This window comes from Acanthaster planci, linkage group LG05, assembly GCF_054643075.1.
Source record: "Acanthaster planci isolate LZ-2023a linkage group LG05, COTS_SCS, whole genome shotgun sequence".
NCBI classification, from domain to species: domain Eukaryota; kingdom Metazoa; phylum Echinodermata; class Asteroidea; order Valvatida; family Acanthasteridae; genus Acanthaster; species Acanthaster planci.
The window spans coordinates 10,240,137-10,251,450 of NC_141781.1; the positions used below are offsets into that span (position 1 = coordinate 10,240,137).

Below are 11,314 nucleotides of genomic sequence, written 5' to 3' on the forward strand. Positions count from 1 at the left end.
AGTTCGTGGAAACAAATTAATGAAGTTGTTATTGTTTTCGGAGGTTATTGAATAAAATATATATGAGGTATAGTCAAACAAATATAACATGGTTTATTTCAGTTGGACAGTCCAACCTCAAACCATGTTATATTTGCATATTGTTTTACAGGAACAGAAGGAATAAATGATTTTGCACTGCTAGAAAGGCTACTGCATATTTGATGACATGTGATCATTGAATGACAGAATAATTCCATCAGACGTCTCGTTTCCATCACAAAAGCCGGCTGGTATTCAGTGTACGACCCTGAACAATAAGTAAAACTAAGTTGAGGAAGGAAACATAGGTGTGAATCTGTGAAAGATACTGCCAAAGGTGAAATCTCCAACAGGAACCCTCTTTGTGCATTAGTACATTAGAAGAATATTGGTCTAGGTTTTGCCTTACAACTGATCGTGGCAAACTTGTTGGTCAAGTGGTTAAGACGTTTGCACTAGTGAAGCAGGAAGTCATGGGTTTGAATTCCAACTGAACAAGCTGTTACCGTTAGGGCCACCCTGAGAATACAGTAGGAATATCTACATTGGTGGAAGCTCAAAACCCACAAAATTAACAGCCTCAATGCAAAGTCAAATTAATATCATTCGCAAGAAAAGTTTTTACAGTTATATCAAAGACCTCAAAAATACTCTCCTGTATCTCTATCTTTTCTTGACATATCTTTGCAGTGCCACGACAAAGTGGAAGAGAACATTAGATACTCCTTTGAGAACATTGAGAGCAACTGGGATCTGCTGCACCAGGAAGGAGAGATGAAGGTAGGCAGGGCTTCCTTTGTCCCATTTTTGCAGTGGTAGACATCCTGGACTTTCCTGGTCGGACACCCTCCCCTTCCCCCAACGGTAGCACTCCTCTCTTTGTGGAAATTTAATCTCTGAGGCCCTACCTGGTAGAACGATGGAATGGTTGAGTTGTGTGCTACTGCTGTAGTCTGGTTCCTAGACCAAAAGATTTCAACAACCTTTGAGCGATGTTTAAGTCCAGTAGCTGCCATGTCATGTAACCGAGATGAAAGGAATTCAACCCCCCCTTCCAAATTTAGCCCAAATTTTCTGACCCATTCTGTTGATTTTGAGGTGGTATCACGAATATTCAGATGTACATGTATTGGGCATGTCTAAATTTTTTCTCCTTTCAGATTCCCAAACATGCATCACAAATCAAAAAAACATTTCCTAAATTTTTCGTGGTAGTTTTTTGCATATTGATCTCTGCTTTTGCACAACTTTCATAATGCTAAACTTTTGAAATGTAAGAGACATGTGACGTTCTAAAATAAAAGGGGCATCCTAAAACATTAACTCGTGCTTTATTTCCGTCATCAACAGCTATCTGCCTCCATGTCCTATTGTTATGGCGAGGAACCAGCCCGCTCTTGAATGTCTCAAACAAATTAAGATCAATCTGTACACCAATGTGAGTGGCGAAGCCACGGGCCAAGCACCGTGCACCGGTGCCATGCCGCCTTGACTAAAGGCTAGACGTGATTCAGCCCCAGGTGCTGTGTGTCGTCTCTGCATGTATGCACTGCGTGCGTTGGGTTCGAATATAATGGAGCACTATCGGTATCATGCAATGTGATGTACACAATTCTCTCAACTCAGTGACAGTAAAGGCAAAAAACTAATCCCGTTACCAGTAATGTGTAAACTGACATTTTAAATTTTAAGGGAGTACACTGGTTTTGTTTTGTTATGAGCAGGCCTACATCCTGTTAAGGTTGCCTTTTCAGTTAATGTCAGTAAAAACATCAGATCGGACATCAGCGAATGTTCCGGTTAACTAAAACATCGGACATCAGATCGGTAGTTAAATCCTTTGTCAGTTGATCCCTAACTGGTTTCCTATACAAGTGGTGGACTTAGGAGAATTTTGGAAGGTTCCCAGAAAAGTTGCCTAAGACGGTCATGTCACTTCCAGTGGCTTGTGGTATCTTGTTCATAAACAACAAATTGCCTCTTTTTACATAGCAGTTGACAACTTACTTTGTGCGCATGTACAATTCGATTCATATCTATATCTTGTCCTACTGCTTTCTCTGTTTTTAAGCAATTCTTCCTTTGTCCACACTTTACCAGTGTTGCTCCTGGCGCAAAGATGGCTCTCTATATTCAAGCATAAAATGTCTGAAAATTGTGTAGATTTGCCAATCGTGGTGGCATCTAAAAGGGCACATGATCCGCAATCCTTTGATGTAAGTTTCATATCTCCATTTGATGTAGTTAGGGAAATATTGGCGAAGGAAGACTTAACACTGCCTGCAAGTTTCAAAGAAAACCACCGTGTCACCTGTCTGGCGACTGTCAGTCCATTCCACCAGATGAATTATTACCTTCATTGTTAGCTACATGTACTTATGATCATAAAGAAATTAGCATGTTTCCTGAAAGAGACCTGGTGATAATTTTCCTCCCTGCAGATCTACAAAATGGAGCAGGAGGTGGATGGGATTGTCCTGGACCCTCTCAAGGCGACACACACCGTGCGCAAGGTCACGGCGCACGAGATGTGCCGGCTGTTCTGGGATCTCAAGTACAGGATGGACTGGGATGGTGAGCCAACCGCTTTCTCTGAACCTCATGCTCTGAAAAATTGCCGAGGATTCATCTCATTGACAACCACTAGCTAAATATTATTTGGATTGAGATAACAGAGGTGCTGCTGAATCCTTTCCTGAGTGAGCCTATGATACCTTCATCAAAGGTTGTATACATGTATAGTGCTAACACAGTGCAGACAAAGTGTGGTAATGCGCATGCGCCTGCCTTATTTGCATATTTCATGGAAAAGGTCCATTGTTGGTGGTTAAAATTTTCATACATGCATATACAGAAGGACTCAGACTTACTTCAAACCAGGCCCTTCTAAAACTTTGTGGCTTTTTAAGTGCTTTTGTCTGGCACTGTGATTCCACTCTTACATTTCGACTGGGGTGCTGTATTCAGTTAACAAAGCCATGGTTATTGTTCTCAATTCATATCATGCCACGTCATAATTACTTGAGAATTTTGAAAGGGACTTATCCAAAGCTGTGTAAAGCCATGTTTCCGTTGGACTTTTTTGGTTAACTTTTATGACTTTCGTGAAGAATGAAAAAACTAAATCCAGTGGGGACATGCGGTAAATTGATGTCCTTGTCAAGTTAGCACAACTATGATGTGAAGATTACCAGGCCGAAAGTGGTCGAGGAGGATTTCCATGTGGCCACAGTGAGTTAGCAGGGGTGCTAAAAAGTTTAACGGGAACAGTTCCATGATGTACCGTAGAATTACCACAGCCAACTTGCAAACCTTTTGATAAACAGGACAGCATTATGTCACCACTACACAGAGATTGACAGTGGACATGCGAAATGGTTGCACATTCAGAGCTCACAGACAGTGAAGCCGTATCCAGAGAAAGCCATACACAAAGGGTGCAGAGCACAAATTCAAGCCCCATTGAAAATTGTGTAAAATCAACTAAGTTCCGGTTTCAGTAACATGAAAACAAAAACTGAATTATTGTCTTGTCCCTAGTCTTTCTATTTCTCTTCAATTTCTAATGGGTTTCCCAATGCCATTTTTAACCATTCACACAAAACAAACTCGCCCCTCCCCCCAAAGTGATATTTCCGAAACCTGCCCTGAGCCATTTTTCAAAGGGACTCCCTCTACCTTCTTGGCACCAATCCCCCTTATTCCAGTGATTATTTCTGCTAAGCTCATTTACTTACATGTTGTATATAGAAAAAGCCCCACTGTTTCTTTTGAAAAAGGGGTTGTTTTGGCCGAAAAATGGGGGGGGGATTGTGGAAATGTAGGCCAGGATCAATTCCCTTAGTTTGGGGGCTTCTATGTGAGGGCAGAGTTGATAGAATTAAAGTACGAAAAATTGGTGCACTGCACCTTGCATGTACATGTTCAGTGCTAATTTAAAGATGGTAGATTCAGTCATTTTGTCAGTTTTTTCGTTCGTTTAAATGTCAGTAAAAATACTGACGAATGGAGGAAATTCTGTCAGCAAACAAGAACAGGGCATATCCACCCTCTCGGAGCAAAATTCAAGATAGAAGATGAACGGGTGTCGTGTTGAATTTCATGATCACCATAGTGCTGGCCGACAATATGTGACATTCAGGTTTCAGATATTCAGTCTCGCGTCAACATTCCATTACTGTTAAAGAAAGTCCAAGTGGGAATGCCTGGTAGACTGACATGAAGCAGTGCTGTAAGTTTCTGCATGGCCGCGGAAGAAAATGTCCAGTGGGAAGGAAGAGTTGTCTCAACCCTCTCAAAATTCCAGTTTTGGAAATTGTCAAACGAGTAACAGTAGAAACTGCAAAGGGACTGAAGTCTTGAATTAGCATTCTTGTAATTCATAGGCCACTAACTGTTAAATATTCCCATTCTTGCACATTTTAGATAACACAGGCTGTATTCAAATCTGTAGTTGTGAGGCTATGGCTGAAACATTTGTACATTGCAAGCTTTGGTAAATACTTGTAGCCATTGGCATAAATAGTCCATTTTAGACACATCCTAGTGACAGTGGCTTTGCAATTGCTAAACCACCATACACCTTCATCCATACCTCAGGGACCCTTGACTGGTGTAAGTCCTTGGAGACGCTGGCCCCAGATACCTTTATTTGCCACCAGATGATGCGCCGGGTCTGGCCCGCCACGCAGCGTGACACCTGCTTCCTCTCCCACATCCGCAAGCTGGACCTCAGCCAGCAGTCACAGGGCGACGTGGGCTCCTGGATCGTCGTCAACTATTCAGTGGACCATCCGGATGGGGTAAGTAAGGGACAGGTGATCAGGGAATAGAGGACATCAGTTGTTTGTGGAACATTATTTGAACTTTGTGACCAGTAATGATGGTGATCTATACACCCTGCGAGAAAATTTTGGGCAATTCCATGCGCAGTTGGAGATTTGGTCACACTATTATCAACCTTGCTGTTAATCAATAACAAAAAAGCGTTTGCAAAAAAAATTAGATTTACCAGTGCATGGTACTCCTTATATCCACTTTATCTTTTTTTTTTAAAATAGTTCTTTTCTGTGGAGTTACCTTTGATAACGATGTTGGCAACAGCTTGACCAAACTGTCACTTTTGCAAGCACTAACCCTTCATTGAAGCTTCATGCAAATGCCAGGCAAAATAAGATGTCAAAAAACTTTGACCCTTTATGAACTATCACCCCAGTAATTATTCCGTTGTAACAGATCCAGACCCATAGCCAACATAGTCTTTCCGCCATTAAAAAGGGCCAGGATGTACAAGGACTTGCTAATAATTGTAACAACTGCAGGGTTGTGGTCTCCGAAGGGCTATGTATTGACCCCTGCACTCTTCAAAATACATGAACTTCACGTCAGTCAGTGGCCTGTAGGAAGGAAAGGGTTTGTAAACTGTCAGCCTCATTTATCCTTGCTGTGAATTTTATGGGACATAATTTTGAACTCTGAAAATACAGTTGTTAGCCTTGTGAACTTTCTCCACAGTTTTACTTTCGGTAAATTCTGAACTGTCCTTTTCATGCAAGGAACTGAAAGAACCACACATTTTCCCATCATCCTCTAAGTAGATTGACCATTTGGTTTTTAACACGCTCCTGTAGTATGGTGAGAGTTCATTTTTGATGATTCAGAATCTGTTGTGAAATTAGTCCTTTTTTTCATTCTTTCATTTTTCTGTGGAAGGAGATTCCATGTGAAAGATAATCCAGTCTAGTTTGCTGCCAAGTTATCTAGAAACTTTTCTAAGATGTTGTGGTGGTTTACTGAAATGTACATGCCACTCAAAAATTGTTAAAGAGTTTAGAATTGAACTGTTCAAAAGAGATTACTGGAGGCCAGAGGTTTAATAATTTTCAAGGTTCTTTTTTTCCTGAGAAGCCTACATTGTAAACATGGCTGCCTGTAGAACAGTTATTTACCCTGTTACTGTTGGGTAGATTGCCTGGGTTGTAGTTACATGTACATGTAGGTTCTGTTATACGGTTTAAAAAAAAAAGCATTCCAGCTGTCAGTCGTCATTGTTATCAAATGGCAAATGCTTACAAATGTCAGTGACTTTAATGGGGAGCAATTGTTGAGAAAGAAATAATTCATGTACGGCATAAGCAAGTAATTTACTGCGACAAAGGTACCGGATAAAACTTTGGCTAACATTTAAATGTGCCTGCCTGTACCCTGAAAAACTATTGTGGAATGATGTAATTCCTCCCAAAACGACTGTTAACATTAAAGTGTATGGAGCATGCAAATGTCATGTACATGCACAATCTTGGTCTGGAAAAAGCAGTAAGTGTCATGGGTGGATCCAATGTTTCAAAGTGCCTTGCTTTGTGTATTTTGCATTCCAATATGGAGTATTTGCAATATGTGGGTGGGAATGTACAATACACCTAGTGTTTGGGGGTTTTGGAAGGGGGGGAACGCAAAATGTTATGTGCACAGACAGATTGTGAAAGGTTAGCACACGCCCATAGGTGCCGTGTGTAATTGCTGGGATACTGAGAGATTGGAGGTTTCTGAGAGGGTCAACTGTAGGACACTGAAAGGTCAAGCAACATTCCCCTTACCAGGGAAAAGGTCACAATTTTAAAGTAATGTTGCAATTACAAAATCAATTGCAGAGCTGTACAAATTTCAGAAAATAAACTAAAAAGTCCTCTTTAAAAGCCTCAGGTGTACATTTGCAGCATGGTCGGTTCCTGCACACTGTCAAAGGCTGTTCAAAAGAGTTTGACAGAATATGTGAAAGGATGTCAAAATGGGCTTTTGAGGTGGTTCATTACTGACTTTTTTCTTCTACAGACAAGTAAGTGTATCCGTGCCAAGATAAATGTCTGTATGCTCTGCCAGACATTTCTTGATCCGCCTGACACGAAGCTGGAAGATGCAACCAGAGACAACCTAGTCTGCAAGATCTACTATGTGGCACACGGTGAGTACCTTCCACGTTGTCAAAACTTGACCCTATCATTGACCTTGCTTGACCTCCAATGACCTCCTGACCTCCTTGACCTCTGAAAGGTCCGATTCGCGTGAAGCAAAATATAGTTTTGCAGTTCTTGCTCAGAGTTTCAGGGAAGGTTTTGGACTGGAGTCAGTAAAATATGGAAAGGAATCTAGACAACTCTTTGATGTTTTTTGTTTTCTTGTTATGTTAGTTCGAACATTCTCAAGCACTAAGCGGTTGAGCAATTCCATTCCTAACTCTAACCTGAATCAACTTGGGAATATTTTCCCACTATCTCGTGGAAAGCTCTAAGCATGCAGTGATGAACAAATTATATCAGCAGAGGATAAAACTAAAAGTTCTAGCACTTAATTTCTTTTGCTGTGTGGTCTTCAGTGAATTTGTTTTCTTTTCATAACTACTCAACATAATATTCTTCTCTGAATGCATGCATGAATTATATCAGCCTCCAGTGTTTCTGTGTCTGCCGTGAGTTGTTTTGTAACTTGCTTCTCTCCACTTTGTCCCTTTGTACTGATCTTGTGTTTATTCAAGCACAGGGATCAGCTGAAATGACCATTGTACCTTAGTCACATTGCGCCACACGTACGCCAATACCTTTAATCTTATATCCAGCATGATATGTGGTAAAGGGGGACCCCCCTAATGTAATTCACAAGCTGTATATCTGAAAGAAATTCTAAAGATTCCGTCAACACAAAAGAAGACATAATAGAAGGGGGTCTCCTTTACCACATATCTTACACCAAATGTTTAATTTTGCAGTGGTACCCGGTAGTCTTAAAATTCTTACTCCCACAAACTTGGTTGACAGCATTAAGCTTTAATCTTTGGAAAAGCAGTCTTGTGACATCCATCTATTTTCCAGACAGCCTCAGTGGCTTATTACACTCAAATCACTTGACACACAATTAGTACTGAGCAATATGGAAATGCCTAAAAAAAATTCATGAAAAGTTGGCTAGTGGCTACGGAAAAAAAAATTTGTTTTTCTTCTAGCTTTGGTCTGGAGTAACATGCACCTGTAGCAATTTCCTGATGATGGATTCCTACTTCCTTGTTTAGGTTTCCATGGGCCTAGCCTGTAATTCGCTACCATATGTTTGCTAAAGTACACAACCCTCAAGGGAAGGCAACAAAATCAGCACTCTGCCACCAGGTCCACCGTGCAACCTGTTTCCTTTTATTACACATTTTTTTTCTTCAGCAAACACGGAATTAAAAAAAGAAAGAAAAAGCAACTGTTCAAACAGATACACATGTACCGTACCGTGTATTGTACCCATAAATCGGAGCTAGACATTGCAGTCAACATTTCCTGATCTGAAAAGTTTGTTTTCTCCACCCCTGAACCCCTAAATAAAGAATCATCTAACAGCCATTGTTATTCAAATGTTATTTGGTTCAGGGTTGTTGTTTGTCCTTTTTGGCCCTAGCCTTGAGCCCTGCTTTAGACTGGACCCTGTGCCATACAGTATGTGTCCACAAACCTTTCTCTCTACTGTTATGATATAATCTATTCTGAAAAGAAAAGGCAAACAAGAAAATGTGGGGTTTTGTATAGCATTTGCCATAATCATGAGAGACCGTATTTTATGTATAGCGCCCTCTGTTGGGAGGTTTAATTTCTATGGGCGGTGGCCTTCAAAGTACCGTGTTTTTCCAAAACCACATTGAGTAATTGAGAATGCCTCTCCTTTAATAATTTTCCCAAACCACATAACAGTTTCATTGAATGTCACAGTATCCTCCACAGACTTTTTTTGATAGTCTAAGGTATTTTGACCTGAAGAAAAATTTATGTGGGGAGTTGGTTCATAAAAAAACCAGAATATTCCCATCAAGTTATAGTTGGTGACTCCAAAGGCTGCAGACTTGTTAACTACTTGCTGCCGGGTGCTTTTAAAAATGCAGTGCACACATACAGGCAATTTTCAAGATTTTCAGTTTTCAAAATTCTTCAAAAATTCATCATTTCTTTTAATGGACGTTTGCACCCACACAAATGACTGGTTGGTAGTTACTCGAAGCTGACAGGTAACCTTCATTGACTCCTGAATATTTCAGCCAGGTCTGCTTCCCTGTAAAGAGAGCTCAGAATTGTGAGGTGTTGCGTAATTTCCTTTGTCCCAAGTGAATGCGAGTGGCGTCTTTCCAAACGCGGCTGAATTAGCATGCAGCAGTGCTGTGTCGCTCATCAATGGCGCCCTGGAGCACTTTTTTCCGCGGTGCTATTCTGCGGGTGCGCTATGCCCAAAACAGCAGTATACTGTTTAAAAACAGTGGGGGATTACCTTCGAAAAATGCAAGCCGAAAAATGATGACAATTCCCGAGTACGGTCTTTTGTTACACGGACCAGCTCTTTTGTCCCATTTCGGGCGCCCGGCTCTGCGCATAAACCCATGCTGCTTAAAATGGGGTTCCCCGGCAGCAAGTGGTTAAAACCAAAGAGGGGAATCACTGGTTCCAAGTCCGTCGCTGCTCTCTAGCAAACAAACCCCCCTACAACAAGTTTACACAATCAACCGTGAGAAACCTTGTTCATTATTTGTCCTCTAAGCAGTCAGGATGCATGACCTAAAGGCCATTGTGACTGACCTTAGAATCATTGTTTGAGATGACCTGAGCATTGTCTGAGCTTATTTTATGTCGCTTATTTTGTGTGTGTCTGTATGTGCGAGGGCATTAGGAATGAAATGCCTTGTGTAATGTGGTGCCCTTTGACCTGTAGAAAAGAAGCACAGACAAACTGACAGGAAGTCCATAAAATGGTGGTCTGCCACTGAATTGACTAACCTGTCTTGAACTAACCAGTAAAAAATCTAAAATCTGTAATTTGTTGTCTTTTTTTCATAATTTTGTCCTGGAACATGAATAAAGATTGGTAAACTAAAATTGCATTTTTAATTTTAGGGTGTTTTTTTGGGGGGGGTGTTATATCAAAATCTAAATCAATTACATCTACTTAGATCTATTTCTGATTTCAAAACGAAAAAAGTATTTTCACCTGTAAATTGTGTTCCTTAATTAACAAGTGAACAACAATTGGATCCTAACTTTCAGTACCAGGATTATCTTCCCATGCTGTTTTCCTAATTCAAACACAGTTATGCTGAGGCACAAGCAATGAGCCCGTGGTTCCTTTTCCCTGAAAAAAGGACACAAAAGCAGATATGTCGGTTTGGTTACCCAGGCCCCCAAAATTTCAGCTTCATCGAGCATCTTCTTGTGCGTACATGCATGACGTGAGAATTGAAATATGTTGAGAACCGCCAGGGACAAAAACAACCTTTTGTGGTTTGAAAAGCCCCTGATCAGTCAGGGATTAGCAAGTAGTTTGTTCCTTTAGAAATGCCACTATCAGGTCTGCAAGGTCGGCATGCGTGAATTGACATCTGTGGTTGCATTGCTCACTGGACTTTTGACATGAACAGGGAAAAATAAACCGTATTCCTTTTTTCCCGTGGTGCTAAAATACAAGTCAACATCTGTACCAAGACCAGCCTCAATTGTGCACGTCCACCCCTTTTTATTTCCTGGTCCATGCAGTCTTGTACCCTGTCGCATTATCAAAAAGAAATTACTCATGGCATATAAGTCCCTGCAGTATATTTGGACTGATTAACAAGTGTTGTTTCTGGTGTTGTTGTTAGGTTCCTTTTTAAGTCTTACAACCTTGAGGATTCAAATTACCTTTTTGTTTTGTTTTGTTCTATTTTTATGCCACATTTCAAGTATTACCTACACAGACAAGTGTAAGGTATGTTTATTGGTTGGAGGAAAATCAGTACTGATAAAAATTGTCATCAAACATCAATTGACAGCTTTCATATCTGTTACCTTTCCTGTTCCACTTTCCCTTTTCCTGTCATTACTATCATTTTTCTTACTTGTTTTCATTTTTGTTTCCCATCTTGCATTAATTTATATATATTTCAATTTTTTTTTCAATGAGAGAATAGATAACATCATATCCTATTCCCTTATTTCCAGCTCTCAAGTGTTCAAATCCTTGACTTTAATGCTTGTTCAAATACTTGAGGTGTTCAGGAAGGTGTGGTGAAACAAAGGTCAACAAACATTTGTCCATTAAAAATATGACGATGGTTCAAATTGTGAAGAGGGAGAGATTGGATTTAGAGGCAAATCGAATTATATGTAAACTCCAAAACATCAAAATATGAACCAACCTTTCACATTATTGGTCATGGTTGTTAGTACAACATTTACTTCTTCCAACACTTACTTCTCCCAACAAGATTCAAACACTTCTGGTTCTAGAACTCAAGATCGTG

The 11,314-nt window shown here is 40.4% G+C and overlaps 1 protein-coding gene across 2 annotated transcripts in view; it reads left to right on the forward strand.

The window, feature by feature from the left end:
- LOC110982419 (ceramide transfer protein-like) overlaps nucleotides 1-11,314 on the forward strand; it is a 33,471-nt gene that overhangs the window by 18,022 nt on the left and 4,135 nt on the right. For both annotated transcript variants that reach the window (XM_087136763.1, XM_087136764.1), the window contains exons 9-12: nucleotides 712-801; nucleotides 2,463-2,595; nucleotides 4,621-4,823; nucleotides 6,853-6,982. In XM_087136763.1, the coding sequence (XP_086992889.1) occupies nucleotides 712-801; nucleotides 2,463-2,595; nucleotides 4,621-4,823; nucleotides 6,853-6,982 (556 nt within the window). The remainder of the gene's footprint in view (nucleotides 1-711; nucleotides 802-2,462; nucleotides 2,596-4,620; nucleotides 4,824-6,852; nucleotides 6,983-11,314) is intronic.